Source organism: Diabrotica virgifera, chromosome 4, assembly GCF_917563875.1.
Source record: "Diabrotica virgifera virgifera chromosome 4, PGI_DIABVI_V3a".
Classification (NCBI taxonomy): Eukaryota; Metazoa; Arthropoda; class Insecta; order Coleoptera; family Chrysomelidae; genus Diabrotica; species Diabrotica virgifera.
Window position 1 is genome coordinate 180,343,953 of NC_065446.1, and position 21,734 is coordinate 180,365,686.

General features: G+C 31.9%; 1 protein-coding gene across 1 annotated transcript in view; it reads left to right on the forward strand.

The window, feature by feature from the left end:
• The window catches only part of LOC114339773 (uncharacterized), a 41,790-nt gene extending 20,420 nt beyond the window's left edge, over positions 1 to 21,370 (forward strand). Inside the window, exons 4-6 of the mRNA XM_028290456.2 lie at positions 3,917 to 4,088; positions 17,759 to 17,901; positions 21,195 to 21,370. Coding sequence (XP_028146257.1) covers positions 3,917 to 4,088; positions 17,759 to 17,901; positions 21,195 to 21,335 — 456 coding nt within the window. The 3' untranslated portion in view covers positions 21,336 to 21,370. The remainder of the gene's footprint in view (positions 1 to 3,916; positions 4,089 to 17,758; positions 17,902 to 21,194) is intronic.
• Positions 21,371 to 21,734: the final 364 nt, after the last annotated feature.

The following is a 21,734-nucleotide window of genomic DNA, read 5'->3' on the forward strand; positions in this document are numbered from 1 at the left end:
CTACTTACTTTGGTCATATAAAAAATCGACATGGCTTCAGTTAGCGAGAATCTTTTAAGTGAGTTTTTGAGTTATATTATAAAGAACAGGAATGCCTATGTCGAATTAAGAGGAAACAGTAGCGATCAACAGGTAGCGAAAACGCGTTCCAAGATTGCGGCTGTAATTTTGGATATTTTCTCGAGATATTTGGCACACGTATTCCTAATATAATAAAGAATGGCGGTACAGAGCCCAATTTGAAAAATATATTAATATCTGGAAATTACTCTGTAAGTAAATACAATATTAAAAAAAACGAGCCTGTACCGCCATTAAGAAGAACAAAAAAATGCATTTTTTTCAAATAAACTTTTTTATCCGTTGCCTAGATTTTGTGTCATTTTGGAACTACTAAAATTTTTTATTTTATTAGTAGTTCCAAAATGACACAAAATCTAGGCATCGGATAAAAAAGTTTATTTGAAGAAAGTGTATTTTTTGTTCTTAATGACGGTACAGGCTTGTTTTTTTAATATTGTACTTAATTACAGAGTAATATCCACATATTAATATATTTTTCAAATTGGGCTCTGTACCGCCATTCTTTATTATATTACGAATCCGTGTGCCAAATATCTTGAAAAAATATTAAAAATTACAGCCGCAATCTTGGAACGCGTTTTGGCTACCTGTTGATCGCTACTGTATCACCTTAAAAGTAAAACGTATTACAATAGAACACCTGCAAATAAGGAAGGCAATAGTAAACGCGTCAAAGACTGACGAAGAGTGAAGAGTTGTAACGCCATTGATGATGATAACCTTCAAAGAGACAATGGACATTCTAGTTTCAAATTCTCAAGTACCGGGTGTCCCAATAAAAATGGCTCTCGGCCATATCTCAGGAACCGTTTATAGTACAGCTTTGAGAAAAAAAATTTTATAACAGAAGTTGTCTCGGAGAAAGCCTGGAAATTATTTTCATAGTTGTGGGTCCACTGCTAGAGGGCGTAATTGAATATCAAAAATTAAAAATCTAAATTTTACAAAATTTTCCTAATGAAGGGGCACTGGAAATCCGATCATCGTATTATTCATAAAATTCTGCGCATATTTGATTTCACAAGTTTAAGTCTACCTTTACAAATAAGAGGTGGGGGTGAGTGGGAACCTTGTTATGAAAAAATAGCTGTAAGTGCGGTTCTGCTAACTCGAATTTTTCAGACTTGGTCTTGTTAAATAGAGATATTTTTCGTCAATGTAAGGGATATAATTTCGAAACGGCCTAATAAGTAATATGCCAGCTAGAAGGCGTTATTTAAGTTTTTTTCAGAAATCTGGTTTTCTTTGAAAAATATTAAATACAAGTATGCATTTTTAATCCTGTATTATAAAATTAGATTACATTAGCAATAGAATAGCGAAAACGATATCTTCAGAAACGTTTAAATTTAAAAACATAACTGTTACTCTTACCGATAAACGAAGTTAAGGAAAAGTAGTGTGCTATGGAAAAAACCAAGAGACATTTTCCATATGTCAACGTTTATAAAAGGGCTTTTCAACGCTTCTCATTTGTTTCGAGCCTCCGTCATATGTCGTATATTAATATTATACACTGATTATACGACACGTGACAGAGGCTCGAAACAAATGAGAAGCTTTGAAAGCCCTATTAATTAAAACAACATTAAGACAAACAGCACTATAATATATAACAAAGAAATAAAAACAACTATTTACTGACGACCTAAATGTTCAAATAGTTGCCTATCATTTTCGATACTTTACTCTTTCAAGAGTAGATTGAACAGCAGTCGCAATTTCTGCTCTCGAAATGCTTTAAATGGCGTTTCGTATTCTCTGGATCATGTTTTCTTGAGTATAGTGTATTAAATGATGGGCAACAATTTGAACATTTAGGTCGTCACTAAATAGTTGTTTTTATTTATCTGTTATATTTTAGTGTTGTTTGTCTTATTGTTATTTTAAATAATTATATTTATATACGTTGACATCTGGAAAATGTTTCTTTGTTTTTTCCATAGCACACTACTTTTCCTTAACTTAGTTTACCGGTGACAGTAACAGTTATATTTAAAACTTACACGTTTCTGCGGTTTTTGCAGCTAAAAACATGCGGTTTTTGCTATTCTATTGCTAATTTAATATAATTTTATAATACAAGGTTAAAAATGCATACTTGTATTTAATATTTTCCAAGAAAAACTAGATGTCTGAAAAAAAGTAAATAACACCTTCTAGCTGGCATATTACTTATTAGGCAGGCTGGTTCGAAATTATAACTCTTACATTGATGAAAAATATTTGTTTTCAACAAGACCAAAATTGCAAAATTGGATTTAGCAGAACCAGACTTACAGCCATTTTTTCATAACAAGTTTCCCACTCACCCCCACCTATTATTTGCAAAGGTGGACTTAAACTTGTGAAATCAAATATGCGCAGAATTTTATGAAGAAAACGGTGATCGAATTTCCAGTGCCCCTTCATTAGGAAAATTTTGTAAAATTTAGATTTTTTAATTTTTGATATTCAATTACGCCCTCTAACGGTGGACCCACAATTATGAAAATAATTTCCAGGCTTTTCCGGAGGCAACTTTTGTTATAAAAATATTTTTCTTAAAGCTATACTACAAAGGGTTCCTGAAATATGGCCGAGAGCTATTCTGCGAGTGGCCGGCTTGATTTAGTTTTTAGCCGCACATTAGTGATTATCTGTACTTTTCAAACAATTTGTAGATTGCAGTTTTCGGGTCTTCTAAATATGATGTGCCTTATGTTTCTTATCCAGGAATGTTGTTTTTTTCCTGGGCTTCGGCACTCTTGTATCTATATTGTCGTAATATATGGCCAAACTAGATTTTTCTTTCTTTAACCATGATAAATAGTTTTTGTTCGCAACCTACACTGAAAGGTTTTCCATTTCGCTCGTAAAGGTCTCCATAGAGCTCATATTTATTTCAAATGATTCAACGCGGTTCATTGTTGTTATGTTAAGAGACTACGTCTTTGCAACTAAAGTAAAATGGGCCATACATTGGACAAATTTACTCTAAGTAAAAATATCTAATATAATAATATAATATCTAATATAATAAAATAATATCTAATATAATAAAAAAATATCTAATAGAAATTTTTTCACAAATGCTATTGTAAAGTTGATTTTAAGTTTAATTTCTTCATTACAGTTCCATGTTCCATTATATTTATTGTGGCGCCCACATATTTAAATTCTGATACCCGTTCTATAGTATTTCGGTCGTTTGTCAAAATGATATTAATTATGGGCTTTTGACGTCTTTTCATAATCTTCTATGTCGTCTATGTGCTTAAGATCCTCTAAAGTTGATACTAGAATTGCTGGGCGTTCTACATAGCCTATATTATCTATTGAAATTCCGTTAATTTTAATTCTTCTGCTTTCTACTTCCAGATCCATTTGAAATATCCTTTCTACGTACATATTACAAAACTGACGAAAATATGCCGCCTTGACGTATTATTTTAATTCAAAATATCAGTGGATGGATTTGTTTTTTTTTTTTCATTTTCACCGTTTGATCCAATACAGTTCTTGTAGAATTCTTCTCATTTTTATTTCGAGTAGTCTGTTTAGTAGAACACCGCGTTTCACATTGTCGAAGGTCTTTCTGATAGTTCATGAATCATACAAAACTTCTTGGGCATAACAGTTTTGAATAGTGTTATTGAGAATAAAAACGGTCATGATGTCGAATTGTGTTATTGAGGATACATTAACTAATGTATCCTAATTTTTAAATTCTATTAATTTATTTTGTTTTCTTAACGTGTTCAATATAAAAAAACTATCTACTTGATTTACATAATAAACAACTATTCATCTATTTATTAATTATATGTGCACATCTAAAAATTTTTTTTAGGGATTAAATATACTTTGGTTTAGTATTTCGATTGGACTTATTTATTTGTCTAACCAGATGGGCGCTATAAAGATAAATGGAATTAAAGCATCTTTGCTTGGATCTATTATTAAGCCCATATTTTGTATAGGATGTGGCTTAGGTGTTTACGGTATGTCACACAATTTTGGAGGTAAATAATGATTTATAAAGTTTAAAATATCTGAATATCAATATCATACTTTCATCTGCAAGGACGACAAATAATAGTATCTTATTCTTACTTACTTACTTACTTAATCCAGAACTTGTCTACCTTTCGGTGTGAGTTATTACGGAGTTACGTTCTCCGTCGTTTTCTTCCACATTTCCTTCCATTTTTTTCTATCCATGGCCAATTCTTTTGTTCCCTCCCATTTTATTCCTCTTTTGTCGGGCGCTTCCCTCACTTCTTCTGTCCACGTCTTTCTTGGTCTTCCTCTCTTCTTTCTTCCCTTGCTTCATATATTTGTCTTACTATTTTCTCTTTTGCTCTTCTCAGTACATGTCCGAGACATCTAAGTTTTCATTGTTCGATTGTTGTTGTAACTGAGTGTATTTTCAGATTTTCTGTAAATGTCTGATTTCTAATTTTATCTTTCCTTGTTTTCCCCTTCATTGTTCTCAAAAATCTCATTTCTGTGCTTATTAGTCTATTCTTATGCCTTTTTGTTAATGCCCAAGATTCACAGGCATAGGTTAGAGTGGGATTCACAATATTTTTTACGATTTCCGTTTTTATATTCTTAGGTATTTCTTTCTTTTTTTTTTAAGTTTCTCTTAATAATATTGTACAGCTTACCAGTCTTTGCAATTCTTTCATGTATCCCATCTTTTAATTTCCATCCCGGATTACGATTACCCTCAAATACTTATATCTGTCTACCTGTTTAAGTTGCTTGCCATCTACTTCTATTTCATGTTTTCCTTTTTGTCTTCCAATTATCATTGTTTTTTTATTTTTCTTTGTTTATTTTCATGTTTCTGATTTTTAGCTCTTCATACAATATGTTTATATTTTCTTGTAATTGTTTTTCTGATTCCCCAATGATCACCAGGTCGTGTACGTAGCATAGTTCTGTTATTTGTATCATTCTCAACTTCCAATATCATACATTATATTTTCTCCATTTGTGTTTGTATTCTTTTATTACGTCATCTAGTACTAGGTTAAAGAGTTAGGGCTCAGCTAGGGCTCAGGACACAACCCTGTGTTAATCCAATATTGCTGTCAAATACTTTTGATTTTTCATTTCTTGTCCTTACATAGCTTTTCGTTTTTTCGTATAAACTCTGGATGCATCCTATTAGATCTTGTTCAATTTTTCTCTTCTCTAGTATTTTTCCAATATCTTCTCTTTTAATTCTGTCGAAAGCTTTTTCCATATCTATGAAACGTACATGTATTTCTTCGTCTTGTATTGTTCGTCCCTCCTTCTTTTCTGAAACCACTCTGACTCTCCTCAAAGGTCTTTTCTAGTTTTTCTCTTAGCCTGTTTTCTAGTATACTAGCATACAGTTTTCCTACTGTGCTTTTAAGTTTTATTCCTCTATAGTTTGAGCATCCTTTGCTATCTCCTTTTTTATACAATGGTGTTATAATGCCTATCTGCCAGTCTAGTTGTATTTTCTTTTTATTTTTAGCTTGGTTTATGATGTTTAGTAATTCTTGTTGTCTTTCTGCATTCATGTATTTGACCATTTCTGCAGTTATATCGTCATGTCCCGGTGCTTTTCCCATTTTGACATCGTTGATTGCATTTGTTAATTCTTTTTGTGTTATATTTCCTATCTGTTCCTGTTGCTCTTGTGGAGTGTGTTGATTTATGTTTTGTTATATCTTATCTCCTTCTACTTGTTCTACTTCCAAGAGTTCTTCAAAGTATTCTCTCCACTTCTCCATAATCTCATTCTCTTCTGTAAGTATGGTTCCATTCTTATCCTTCTAGTTCCATTCTAGTATATTATTCAGCGATCATATAATGATGGCTATTACTCACGAAGCTTGCGACACCAGCCGTAGGCGAGTGTCGTAATTTATGAGGGTGAGTAATAGCTATTACATGCGATTAGAATACTATTTTTTATGACATCTTTTTATTTTAATTAGTAAAATTATAATTATCAACACCCGAGATTAAATTTATAATTTACAAAAATACCTAAATGCTGTTTGCCAATAATACCTGGCTGAATTATTGGTTGCCTACTGTTACCAAATTCTATCTTACGTATTGTAAACATACAACAAGAAATATTCAATTCAAGTTCTATTCGTTTCTGAAAAATTGTAAGCACTTTGTACCTATCTACTCTCAATGTTTCTAATAAAAATAGGAAATGGCTATTATCGGTGGACGTATTTCATAAAGTTATAATGAAAATTTATATTTAACTAAGTATATATAATATAATAATGTAACTATATATAATATGTAATAACATATTATTTAACACAATAAAACTTTATAAAACAAAAAATATAATATTAGTTATGAATTTTAATTAATACAAACAAAAAGCTCTAATGTCAGTTTGACTAAAAAGGATAAACGTCAAAATGTTTAGTAAACAAGATATAAACTTATAGTCCAGAAAGCCACTACGCATCTGCTAGGAAAAATATTCCAATTCGGATTTTTTGCACAATCTTACTCAAAAAGGACTCCTTTTAACAAATTTGCATGTTGCTAGGACCAAAAGGTGGTCAAAAATTTTTTAAACGTTTTTTTTTGTTTTTTTCCTAAAATTATTTTCTTTGAATGGAAAAAAGTTTTTGTAGTATTTTTGGATCATTACTGACTTTTCTCTAAAAATGATAGTTTTTGACATACAAGCCATTAAAAATTGAAAAATTGCGAAATCGGCCATATTTAACCCTCAAAAACTATGTGAAAAACTAAAAATTTGAATGTTGCCAAGGTAGGTAGATATTCTTTAAACATCGATTGATGAAATCCCTAAGAGTTTTTTGCAATACAATATTCAAAACTCCTTTGTTTTTTAATTGCTAATCAAGCGTGCGTGACACTATTTTCCACCGACAGCATGGTGCAAATGAAAGGAATAAATTCGTTATTTCGTAAACCGGCGACTTTAAGGAAAAATTCCGAAACAGGTCGATGTTTATTTTTAAGTTATGAAATTGTGGCATAAATAGTTTACTAGTGACGTCATCCATCTAGGCGTGATGACGTAATCGATGATTTTTTTAAATGAGAATAGGGGTCGTGTGCTAGCTCATTTGAAAGGTTCTTCAATTATCTATTCAGTAATACAAAACTTTTATATAATTATTTATACAGGGTGTCCTTCTACTTCTTTTTTTTTGTCAAATAATTTAATTTAATAAAAATTTTTTGGAAACGCTGTATAAATAATTATGTAAATGTTTACATTACTGAATAGAAAATTGAAGAACCTTTCAAATGAGCTACCACACGACCCCCATTCTCATTTAAAAAAATTATCGATTACGTCATCACGCCGAGACGGATGACGTCACTAGTATACCATATACGCCACAATATCATAACTTAAAAATAAAAATCGACCTGTTTCGGGTTTTTGCCTTAAAGTCGCCGGTTTTCGAAATAACGAATTTATTCCTTTCATTTACACCATACTGTATACACATGCAAAGGTGGAAAATAGTGTCCCGCACGCGTGATTAGAAATTAAAAAACAAAGGAGTTTTGAATGCTGTATTGCAAAAAACTCTTCGGGATTTCATCAATCGATGTTTGAAGAATATCTACCTACCTTGGCAACATTCAAATTTTAAGTTTTTCACATAGTTTTTGAAAGTTAAAAATGGCCGATTTCGCAATTTTTCAATATTTAATCGCTTATATGTCAAAAACTATCATTTTTAGAGAAAAGTCATTGAAGACCTTTTCTGTTTGGAATGGTCCAAAAAACCTAAAAGAACTTTTTTCCATGCAAAAAAAATAATTTTAGGAAAAAAACAAAAAAAAAAACGTTTAAAAAATTTTTGACCACCTTTTGGTCCTGGCAACATGCAAATTTGTTAAAAGGAGTCCTTTTTGAGTAAGATTGTACAAAAAATCCGAATTAGAATATTTTTCCTAGCGGATGCGCAGTGGCTTTCTGGACTATTAAAAAATTTACTGATAAACAGAGTTGTATCGTCCGCCCCGTTAGCGCAATTAGTCCATTTCGATTATTTTGCACAAACTTGCTCAAAAAGAGGTCCTTATAACAAATCCACAGGGTGCCAGGCGGTGCCGTGGTCGAAAAATTGTTTAAACAATTTTTTTATACAAATTCACAAAAATAATTTTTTCATTTCGAACATTTTTTTTAGACTGGATCATTCTGAACATAAAAGGTGTTTAGTCATTTTCCCCTAAAATTAATTTTTGTTGAGTTATACGCGATTTAAAATTTGAAAAATGCGAAAATGGTCATTTTCAAGGCTTAAAAACTCGATTAAAAATTATTATTATGAAAGTTAAAAGGTAACCACACATCAAAGTCTAAAACACCTCCTTCAAAATCCTGAAGAAATGTTTGTCATTATTTTATTACAAAGCTGTTATTTTTAACCCGGGGGCAGTGGCGCTCACTTATGTAACGTTAGTAGTCGCGCGTAGAGAAAAAATCTTAGAATATAGATTTAAATAGGAATTTAAATCAAATGTCCGTTTTATAATATTTTTATTTATATACTTGTTATGTTAAAAATATCTATTTCTAACAATTTTAAAGCTAATTAGTTCTCACCAAAGCCGTAAATTCGACAAAAAAAAATAAAAAAATAAAAAAGATAAAAAAAAAATTCTACGCATTACTACGATCTTCCTCGAGGCACTTACGAGTGGCAAGCAATGTTGAAAAAATTTTCATCAAGTTATCACGGAAAAGGGTAAAATGTGAGATTTTTTCTGACGGCGCGCGGCGCGATTGCTCCCGGGTTAATTATTAACAATTAGCGCTATAGTTCAGTCTGTATCGTCGCCCCCGTTAGCGAAATTATTTCGATTAGCTATTTTTGCACAAACTTACTCAAAAAGAGGTCCTTATAATAAATCCATAGCATGCCAGCACGCCGTGCGGGAAAATTTACTTTCACGTACGCCGTGCGGGAAAGTGCAACTTTAGGAAACAAAATGCGTGCGTGAAAGTGGTTCTTCGCCACAATTTTTGGACCACGGCACCGCCTGGCACCCTGTAGATTTGTTATAAGGACCTCTTTTTGAGTAAGTTTGTACAAAAAAATCGAATCGGAATAATTTCGCTAACGGGGCGAAGATACAACCCCGTCTATGACCCACTGTTACAGTTAAAATTTCTTTAAAATTTTTTCGAAGTTAATAATTATTGATACTTACTTACTGAAGCCGTCCTCTTGTACCTTACGGTGTTGAGGTAAGGGGAGAAATCAGACGTATCCATGCCTTTCGGTCAGTAGCAAGTCTTTCTGCTTCTCTCCACCCAATATTTCTTTTTACTCAAGCCTTTCCAATATTTGCGTTCCACGTTCTTGCTGGCCTGCCTCTTCGTCGTTTGTTGTCAGATGCCGCTTTCCATACCCTCTTTACAGTTTTACCTTCACTCATTCTCGCCATATGTCCGAACCACGATAACTGTTTCGTTTCAAGTCTGTCTAAGGTCCTTCCAACACCGCACCTTTCACGTAAGTCTTCATTTCTTATACGATCACGTCTGGTCACCCCGGATACCGCACGTAAATATCGCATTTCGCATGCTTGAATTTTACTACGGATGTTGTCGTTCACTGTTCAGGTTTCACTACGGTAGAGTAGCACCGGCTCGTATACAGTTTGAAATACTTTTATTTTTGTTTTCAGGCTTACTTCTTTCTTCCTAATAAAACTTTTATATAGTGCATAGTATAATTTTGTTGCACTCATTACCCTGCTGTTTATTTCTGGTTCTATATTTCTCTACTTGTGTAATGGTCTCATTATTCAGCTTTACATTTATATTTTCTTGGGTTTTCGATATTACTAAAGCTTCTGTTTTTTCAATATTTATTTTCATCCCAAATTTCTTAAAGGCTTCATTCCAAACATTCACATTCACTTGCAAGTCTTTTTCTGATTTTTCCACAATTACCAGGTCATCGGCATATATCAATTCTGACACGTAAACTTATTGATGTTTATACACCCCAACCCTAGTTCTTTTTACCTTACCCCTGCATTCTTTTGCAATTTCGTCCATTAGAGTGATAAATAACAAATGACTGAGAACACCACCTTGTCTTACACCTGTCCTTATACACTTATATATACTCTTTATTGCTTGGATTAATTTCGGTTTCACATTTCTACGGTTTAATATTTCCCAGATCTTGTTCCGTGGCGCGCGATCAAATGCTTTTTCCAAGTCCACAAAACAGAGAAACGACTTACTGTTATGCTCTAGGGCTTTTTTTGATAACTGTCTCATCGTGAATATGAGATCGGTTGTACCTCGCCCTGGCCTAAAGCCGCATTGGCTGTCATCCAGTGTGGCCTCGATATTTTCTCGAAGCTTTTTCTCTAGTATTATTTCGTAGATTTTACTAGCAACTGCCAACAATGATATTCCCCTGTAGTTAGAACACTTATGTTTATCACTTTTTTTGTGTAATGGTAGAATAGTTGCAAGAGTCCAATCTCTAGGTATGCATCCGGTACGCCAACAGCTCCTTATGATCTTCCATAGCAATTGTAATCCTTCTCCTTCCATATATTTAATTAGCTCAGCCTTAATATTATCCTGTCCTGCAGCCTTGCCATTTTTTAATTTTAGAATTGCTTCACTGCATTCTTCGTATGTTATGTCATCATCTTGTTGTTCATTTAAATTGTACTCCTCCCTGCCATTCTCTATTTCGTTATTGTCTCCCATTAATAATTCCATAAAATGTTCCCGCCATCTTTCGGTGATCTCTTCATTTTTTAATAATATGTTACCATCTTTGTCCTCTAAACCTGTTACTCCGTTTGATTTCTTTTGTCTTAGATTTTTTAGGGTCCTATAGAGCAATTTCGCATTACCCTTACTATCACTTTCCATTTTATTTCCAAATTCTTCCCATTGCCGATTCTTAGCTTAGCTATTCCTTATATCCTTGATAATTACTTTCACTTTTATTGCTTATATACTTTTTCCACAATTTTTTCTTCTTCGAAACTTCCAATTTTATGTCATTATTCCACCAAGCTGTACCTTTCAGGTATCTTCCTTTCGTTACACCACATACATTACTCCCAGTTTCATATACCAGCTCCTTAAAAATATTCCATAATATTTCTATATCCTCCTCATTTTTCCAATTTGTTTTTCGTATTCCTTCATTTAATTTACGACAGTATCCTTTCCTAATATTTTCAGACTGAAGTTTGTATACTTTAATACTTGGTTGTTCGTAGCGATTTTCTTCATTTTTAATATTAAATGTCTGTTCTCTCCTTGTCTTTATTTTAGCTTCAACGAGAAAATGATCCGAGCTGATCTCATAACCCCTTTTAACACGAACGTCCGCTATTTCATTTTTATATCTGTTCTGCACTAATACTAGGTCAATAACGGATTTTTCGTTCCGCGAATCCATCACTCGTGTGTATTTATGAATCTTCTTGTGTTGAAAAAATGTGTTACTAACTTGCATATCATTATGCAAAACTCGATGACTCTTTGTCCATTATTATTCCTGACTGTTTCTCCATATGGTCCTATAGGGTAGTCATATGCATTGGTTGACCCTACTCGCCCATTAAAATCGCGTACTATTATGAACTTATGATTTATTTGGTCCATTTCGTCCTGTAATTGTTCCAGGAAGTTATCTTTGAGTTCCTTGGCTTCATTTTCCGATGGTCCATACCCAACAATAATTGTTGTCTTCTCGTTTTTACTAATATCTATTCTAATGGATCTTTCCGAAATATTTTTCCATCTGGTGATATTTTTATGCTCATTTCTGTGAACCATTAGGGCAACTCCTGCCCTCGCACGTTCTGACTCATTAACACCTCCAAAAATTATGTAGTGCTCATTTCTCATTTTAATACATCCGCTTCCTTTTCTTTTTGTTTCAGTTAATGCTAAAAAATCCATTTTTGTGTTTTCAAACTTACCAATATGTTCCTCTTCTTTACCATTTAGACTTTGTATATTCCACAATCCAATTTTCCAATACTTATTTTGTTTTTCATTTTTTGCATTCTTAGTTCTTTCATTGTTTGTATCTTTATGGTTTAGTTTTTGCATATTTTTGTCAAGACTCGTATCGATTTTGTTATATTCTCTCATGTCCATAATCTGTGCCACGTTCGTATCCATATCCATCCTCGAATTTGCATTAACTAGTAGTTTTTTGAACTAGTTGCTGCTACATTATCTCTGACTATTTCTATATCATTCGTACTATGGTTCCATCTCCATTTGGTGTCTTCAATAACGATAAAACCATATCCCATTTTTTATTCTTTTGCCATTTGCCTTTTCTTTTGCTGCGTTATATCTAAGATTTTTCTGCATATCAATTTCTTTAAGTGTTAAATCGCATTCAATATATACTCGGTGTTGTTTATAACTTCTAAGATTACTTTTTGCTTTTAGTACTCTTATAGCTATTTTGCACAAACTTGTATTACTCAAAAAGAGGTCCTTATAATAAATCCATAGCATGCCAGCACGCCGTGCGGGAAAATTTACTTTCACGCACGCCGTGCGGGAAAGTGCAACTTTCGGAAACAAAATGCGTGCGTGAAAGTGGCTCTTTTAGCACGGTCGTAGAAAAAAATTATTTAAACAATTTTTGGACCACGGCACCGCCTGGCACCCTGTAGATTTGTTATAAGGACCTCTTTTTGAGTAAGTTTGTACAAAAAAAATCGAATCGGAATAATTTCGCTAATGGGGCGAAGATACAACCCCGTCTATGACCCACTGTTACAGTTAAAATTTCTTTAAAAATTTTTCGAAGTTAATAATTATTGATATAAATTACAAAATTCTTATATTGAATAAACAAGTTTAAGTAATTTTATTTGAAGTTATATCGTATATCGTATATAATCGTATGTATACGATTAAGTGGCATGCACCACTTGGACCTAACTTCAGCCCGTGAGTAATGACCCGTGAGTAGTGAACTATTACTCACAGGTAAAGTAAGGGATGGTATTATCTAATAAAAAATGTTATACCCGCTATTATATCCATAATATCTTATGATTACGTGAATGAAATCACAGATTTCGCAGTCAACATTTCAACCACACGCACATAAAAATATTAATAATAATCATATACAGGGTGTTTGGTAAATAATGGGCCATAGCTTAACCTTAGATCCCTGAGGTTAAAATAAGTCGATTTAAGCTAACTTACCTTAGTACAAAAGTTGATAATAACCGGAATACAGGATGTCAAAATTAAACCTTTATTGTATTTATTTTTGAATATTTCCTGACAGGCATGGGACAACAACACGAAATTTGGTAAGTGGTGCTGGTATTGTATAATCTACTAAATTATGTTAAACAAACGTTTCTGGCTACTACCAGAGGCGTACGACGGGGGAACGGGAAGGGTTGATCCTTCCCAAATTCTACGCCACTGGCAGAATTGCTATTTTAGTGCAATTTTTTGATTCTCCAATTCTCTCTATGTAAAAAATGTACCCTTTTTTCGTAACGATAAAGCCATTAGTTTTCGAGATATTTGAAGCTAAAAACGAAGGAGCATAATACATTAATCAAAATAAGTGTGCCTTTTCATTTTTAACTTCAAATATCTCGAAAACTAATGACTTTATCGTTACAAATGAAGAGTATATCATTTGTGTAGAAAGTATTGGATAATCTAAAAATTATGCTAAAATAGCAGTTTCATCAATGGCGTAGAATTTGGCAAGGGTCAACCATTCACTTTCCCCTGTCGTACGCCTCTGGTAGTAGCCAGAAACAATTAATTAACATAATTTAGTAGGGTGTACAGTAAGGTGGAACGAAAAAAATGTTTTTATAATTTCAATGTGTAATAGTGATAGAAAGTTACCTATATCCATTTTTAAGCCACAAATAAAATATTTTTTCAAACAAAATATTTTTAGAGGTGTCGCAAAAGGGTTGAAAATTAAAATTTTTAGTTAAATTTTGCGAATTTTGATGATTTTGGTTTGGTAAAAAGTAGCTATTTTAATGTCTTAATTCCTATTTTAAATGATAAATACACACTCTAAAACCAGTCTTTAAAGATAATTTTAGTTTTAACTTACAACAATCCAATATTTATTTTTACTAAAACTGGCAAAGTTTGAAGTAGAATTCTACATTTATAAAGAAATATTTAATACTAAATATTTATTTCATTCCTTAATATAATTTAACATTCTAACTATAGTAGAAGAGCACAATTCAATAGGAGAGGAACCTGGATCAACCTTCCTAGGACATATAACTCCTGCTTCCGGAACAGGCGAAGCTGTAAAAGATAGTATAATGTAGCATTTTCAAGGGGACAATCCTTTGAACATTTCCAATTAGGGATGGCGGTTTTTGACAAAACACCGGTTTTCGGTTATACTGGTTTTTTTGCTTACGGTTTAACCTGGCGGTTATAACCGGCCAAAAAAAACGGTTTTTGGAAAATCCGGTTTTCGGTTTTTTTAATCCAATAGGTTTCAAAGTTACATTTACAATACACTTTAGTTTGCGATACTTTATTCGACTCGATATCAATATGATCAAAATTAGTACTGTCGAAAAAACATGACGTATTACTTTTAACACGTTTGTATATTTGTAGAATAGGTACATTTTAACTCATTTAATAATTCTTGTATGAGTGTATCGTTTTGAAAACGTAGGGAAATTCTTGGAGATTCGTATTCGTAATCAGTAATTCGATATTCATAGTCAGAGCATTATTTTTGGTAATCAGAAAAAGTCATTCACCCACTTTCAATGTCAAGAGTTAAGTGTGGAAAATAGATGATGTTTGCGTCTAATTCAACCAGATCACTTCTTATGTAAATATTATGATTACAAATACCTTTTTAAGGAAATATTATAATAAAACTTAATAATTGTTTCTGGCTGATGTGAGATTGCACTTTCAGTTTGCTACTGTATTTTATAAAATAAAATAAAATTCGAATTATGGTTTTGTTTGGAATAATTACTTGAGAAAAATAATTATGATTGGGATCCAAAATAATACCTAACCTAATCCTAATCACCATAAAAACCTAATAACCGGTTTTTACTTTAAAAATAAAAACCGGTTATAACCGGGACAAAAAAACAACCGGTAAATCCGGTTATTGCGAAGAAAAAAACCGGTTTTAGGTTTAAACTGGTAGGTTTTTCCCATCCCTATTTCCAATATAACAGCCGTCGGATACGATGGAACTGCCACTAACACCGGTGCTAACAATAGTGTAATTACTTTAATAGAAAAAAACCTAATTAAGCCGCTGCAGTGGCTAATTTGTTTGTTCCATACCAATGAATTGCCTTTGCGTCATTTGTTTTGCATATTGGATGGAAAAACTAAAGACCCTAATGAATTTGGAGGGGTTTTAGGCAAAGAACTTAAAATCTGTAACCAGGATCCTGTGGTTAATTTCGCTCTCATGCAACACAACCTCCCTATTCTAATGGTTAAGGAGATCAAAAATTATTACTTGAAATGTGCAAAGCAATCTCCAGTGGTGTATATCCTTCTGATATTTTTTAGAACCCCCTGGGAAATTAGCTCATTCACGATCGCTTACGTTGGCCAATCGCATTTTTCGGTTGTATGTTGCAACAGAGATTCCTTCAGATTCTCTGAAGACTTTAACTATGTATGTGATGAAGGTGTATACCCCAATCTGGTTTCATATCAAACTCAAACCATCTTGTGTAAATGGATCAAAACATCTATTGAGACTCATCAAATTTTCATGTTATCTTTGTGAGGAACATCTCCAAATAATTGATCCAGTAATTCAAAGGACTGGTTACTTCTCTCATCCATAAAATGTGCTTCTCTCCATATTATGTGACAAGAAAACACATAAGGGAGCTAGGTCTGCGGCGACTTTTGAAGGTAAGATCGGAACTCATAAATGGTGTAAGGAAGTTTGTTGTCCCGAAGCTTAACTTTAATGCGAATGACTACATTGATACAATAAAATGGACGTAAGAAGAAATTACTGAGCCTCCTATGACAAAACATATACCTGACGAGGACTTAAAAAAGTATATAAGTGATGCAAGAGACCCTAGTTGTCAGGAGCAGTGTGTGGATTTTCCGTGTTTTCCCTGTCATACACAGGCAGTAGAAAGACTCATAAAGCTCGTGACTGCGTCATCTCTTAGTGTCTCTGGTTTTGAAGCAAAAAATGGCTTTGTTAGAACAAATATTGTTTGCCCAAGTTTGAGAAAAAAAACATTTTATGTAAGTATCAAGAGGAATATTGTAACTAAAGAAACCTTATAGCAATGTGTACATACAGCAATGATTGCAATGTTAACTGTTATTAAAAACAATATTTGGCTAAAAAATGTTAGCTATTGCAACAGGTTAAATATATAAAGTATTTGGAATTTGCTGTATTTTTTTTGTTAAAAACCAATCTGTTCAAAGCTCTTGCAGCACCTCAAGATGTAAACCTAGAACAAAAATATTTTGCAGTTTCATTTTAGACATGAAAAGCAACTTTCGAGTGATATTAGAAAGTTCTTAAAAATTTTTTTTTCCAATCCTTTCGTTCCACCCTAGTGTACAGTGCCTACACTTTCTGCCAAGTATCACAAGGATATGTAAAATTATTTTAACGTATGCTTTTCTCTTTAAATAATTTATTCTTTATTTAAAACTTTAAGAATTGTGGGTGCCCGGTACTATAAAACTATTTAACATATTCTTATGGTACTTGGCAGAAAGTGTAGGTATTCTACACCCTACTAAATTATGTTAAATAACAGTTTGTGGTTAATACCAGAGGCGTACTACAGGGAAAAGTGCATGGTTGACCCTTCCCAAATTCTACGCCACTGACGAAACTGCTATTTTAGCATAATTTTTAGATTCTCCAATAATTTCTATGCAAATAATCGACTCTTCATTCGTAACGATACAGTCATTAGTTTTCGAGATATTTGAAGTTAAAAATGAGAAGGCGCACTTATTTTGATTAATGTATTATGCTCCTTCGTTTTTAGCTTCAAATATCTCGAAAACTAATGGCTTTATCGTTACGAATGAACAGTATGTTTTTACATAGAAAGTATTGGAGAATCAAAAAATTTCACTAAAATAGCAACTCCGCCAGTGGCGTAGAATTTGGGAAGGATCAACCATTCACGTTCCCCCGTCGTACGCCTCTGGTAGTAGCCAGAAACGTTTGTTTAACATAATTTGGTAGATTGTACAATACCAGCACCACTTACCAAATTTCGTGTTGTTGTCCCATGCCTGTCAGGAAATATTCAAAAATAAATAAAATGGAAGTTTAACTGTGACACCCTGTATTTCGGTTATTATCAACTTTTGTACTAAGGTAAGTTAGCTTAATTCGACGTATTTTAACCTCAGGAATTTAAGGTTAAGCTATGTCCCATTCTTTACCAAACACCCTGTATAATTATTTCTATTAATTTAAAAGTAAAGCTCAATAACATCATTTTATGCCTTAATGGGCCCCTAGGCGAGAAGAAAGTGACCCTGCTTACCTGTTTATTGTTTTGTATATTTATTTTAATATAAACTTAGACAATCATTTTTACCATGTTGAGTCTGGCTGAATGACTAAAAGTATATGCCAAAAAAAAAAACATCATTTTATTTTAGGCCCACTTAAGAAGCTTATGGAATCCAAATTACTAGTCCTTCTGAGTAACTATCTTTATGGAGTATATTTAATTCACATGCCATGTATCATATCGATGAATAGGTATTTTCTGGAGCCTGTATATATTGACTTCTGGAAATTGGTAAGAAGCTGGCATACTTTTCTAATTAAATTAAGAAAAATAAAAAAATATATTATCTTCAAAAATTATTAAAATATTAATTTATTAACAAAAAATTATTTCTGTCTGTTATTTTTGGTTAATATGGGTTATGGGCTATTCATTAAAATTCTCATTAATTTAGGTACTATACATTTTCAGCAAAAATTTTCCTTACTTAAATCTTAGTTTATATTGAATAAGTATATAAGGTTTTTTTATTTTAAAAGTTAATATATTATTTAAAATGTCTATCTCTAAGCGCCCCTATAGTGCAGTCGCTGATGGGGGAATGAGCTATTACCTCCGATTTGGTTAAATCTCCATCGATTTTCATCGATGTGTTTCATTGAAATTGGTTAGTTATTAGAGCATACTCAAATAACAAAAGTGATATATGGTGCCAACCTTCACTTTTACTCTGGGGTTGAATGTAACGCCTACTCGGGAGTGAAAATTATTTTATTAAAAATAACCCCATAAATCGATACAGGAATAAATTCTAAGTAAAATTTGTTTATAAAGTTATGAAAACTAAGTAATACTATTGGAATTAAGAAAGATTAAAGATTTTAGTTTTTCGGGAAACTGTCCTTTATAAATAACTTAAAAACTATATGAGTTTACAAAAAGTTATTATCACCAAAATTGAAGATAATAAAAAATCGAATAAACTTCTTATTTGAAAATCCTTTTAATATTAATTGAGAGTGAGTTATAGGTAATTTAATGTATATATTATTTTCGTGGAGTACTCAAATCTAATACCAAGTTTAAGTAACGGGAAAATGATGCATTTTATAATATATACGTATCAAACGTTTCTCAAAGTACTTAGAAATATCTATCAAACGAGCTCCCGAAGAAGTTCACTGTCACTAAATTTATGCTCCAAAATTTGTTTAAATAATGCTCCAATAATTAATAAAAATATTATTGTTTTTTTGTCCATTGATTTTTAAGATATCAAGTTTATGTGAAAACAATTTGAAAAATAATTTCAGAGGATATTATGTTAAGGTTAATTTTTTAAATCCCTTATTTTTTAAAGATATAATGTTTAAATTCCCTGTTAATATGGTTCTCGCAGTAAAATTTAGGCTTTAAACGTTTCTGTCCCGGTTATTTTTCATATTACAAAAAATAATAAAAGTAGTTACAATATTTGCTAAACAAAAAACTTAAATTTGTTTTCTATCAATTTTACGTATAGCGAGTATTTCTGGAGTATTAATTAAAAATGAAATTACGAAAATGTAAAAAATTTGATTTTATGAAATCATAAGTATTTTTTATCAAAAATATACGTTCTAAATAAGTCAAAATTTTTGAAGTCATTATCTATGCTAAAATAAAGAAAGTCTTATAGTGTTAATATACAGTACTATAAATTTTAATTCTTGTGCAAATGGCGTATGTTTCAATTATAACTTTTGCCTAAAATATTCGAAAGGGTCCTCTTATTGTCATAATAACTTGCTTAATTTTGACGCTATCAACATCTTCTGGGGCTTATTTGATAGGTATTCCTAAGTACATACTTTGACAAGTGTTTAGTAACTACATAATATGAATATATTTTATTTGATAAAATGCATCATTTTCCTTTTAGCAAGCTTGAATAGTTACTTAGATTTGAGTACTCGCCGAAAAAAATATACATTCAATTACCTATAACTCACTGTGAATTAAGATCAAATGGTTTTTTAAGTAAGGAATATTTCATTTTTTATTATCTTTAATTTTGGTAAAAATAACTTTTTTGTAAAAATTTATATGTAGTAATTTAATAACTCAAAAAGTATAAATTAATATATTTTATTAACTTTATATAACACATTTTGCTTAGAATTTGTACCTCTATCGATTTATAGGGTTTACTTTTCATAAAATAATTTTCACCTCCGAGAACGGGTGGTATCCACCCCCAGAGTAAAAGAGCAATTTTGCACAATACTACTTTTGCTTCTTGAGGTATCTTCTAAGTACTCAAGAATTTGCATGAACATCGGTGGAAGTTCAACGAAATCGGAGATGAGAACCTTCAGTAACTTCACTACTACTGTTTGCAGACGATAAAATAATCTTAGAAAAATGAAAAGACAAACAACAGCCAGCAATACATCGGTTATAACAAAAGCATGCAATAGAACCTGAAAATCGCTTAAATAAATACGATAATTATTTTGACATTTAAAGGCATTATGCTGTATAGTCGAAGTTCTGCAACACTTAGGTACTTTATATGAATTTAAAGGAAAAAGTAAAACAACAAAATAGTACCTACGTTCTTTAACGGTAAAATATTGCAAAACCTCTAAATTTTAAAGAACCGCTTGGAAATTTGGCACACACATAGCTAACACGTCAGAGAAAAAAAGTGATATTGTGCCGATGTGTGCTTTTGCTCTGGGGGTGAGTTTCACCCCTCTTGGGGTGAAAAAATACATGTCCAAAATGAGTCCGGAACTGGATAAAATGACTAATTTTAAGCAACTTTTTTTCCATAGAGTTTTTTCGCCAAGTCAATACTTTTCGAGTTATTTGCGAGTGAATATGTTCATTTTTCAACAAAATAACCACGTTTTTAGACGGTTGATCGCAAATAATTCAAAAAGTAAGTATTTTCTAGACAAAAATTATTCTTAGCAAAAGTATAGCCTGTAAAAAATTGAAAAAAATGGTGTATATGTTAGGGCTCTATACCTAGCAGAAGCAGAGTTATAGCTAATGAAAAATAGGTTCATATTCGTCAAACTCGTAATCGAGTATTTCAATGAGAAATAATCAAAAAATGAAGCACTTTTTGGGGAAAACTCATTTTAACTTTTTTAAAGTGTTTAAAAAAAGCTTCATTTCTGCTTTATAAAAAATTTCTAGCATCAAAAGTAAACAAGTTACGCTATTTTGTTGAATAATGAACATATTCACTCGCAAATAACTCGAAAAGTATTGACTTGGTGAAAAAACTCTATAGAATAAAAGTTGCTTAGAATTAGTCACTTTATCCATTTCCGGACTTATTTTGGACATATATTTTTTCACCCACATAGGGCGTGAAATTCACCCCCATGGCAAAAGCACACATCGGTACAATATCACTTTTTTTCTTTGACATGTTAGCTATCAGTGTGCCAAATTTCATGTCAATCCAAACGGTTCTTTAAAATTTACAGCAAAAACCGTGAAAGAATGTACTAAAACATTATGTTAAAAAATTTTATGATTTGTTTCAAATTTTATAGTTTTATATATTAATTTTTTGTATTTTTTAGCTTCAAGACTATATAATCGGTGTGATTATAAGTTTTTTGGTTGGCATTTATATCACCCTTACAATCGAGGAGCCCGGAAATTTGCTTCGAAAGAAAATTTTACCGCAAATAAATAAATGGGATATTTCCAAAACTAATTAATATGTCAATTTTTTTGTTTAGATTTTACATTTTATAAAAATATTTTATACAACTTTCGAGCATTTCATTTATTTCTCTGAAAATTAAAAAAATTAAAAAAAAAGCAAACATATAGGTAAGTAGAATGGACCAAACGATGAAAGTAATTAAAGAAGTGGCAATGGAGATAACAGACAAAAAATAGCAATAGATCTCAAGAAACTAAACAAATAAAGAAGGAAATTTCGGTACTGAAGAAAATAATTTCCCAGTCGCTCTATACCATACTAAAATCATACCTCTAAAAAAGAGTATTTTCTCGAGATACGAAGAAAGTGAGCCTAACAACCACAACATAAAATCTGGGGTCCCGCAAGGCAGCGCCTTGGGACTAGTTCTCTATACAACCTTTAAAGCTGA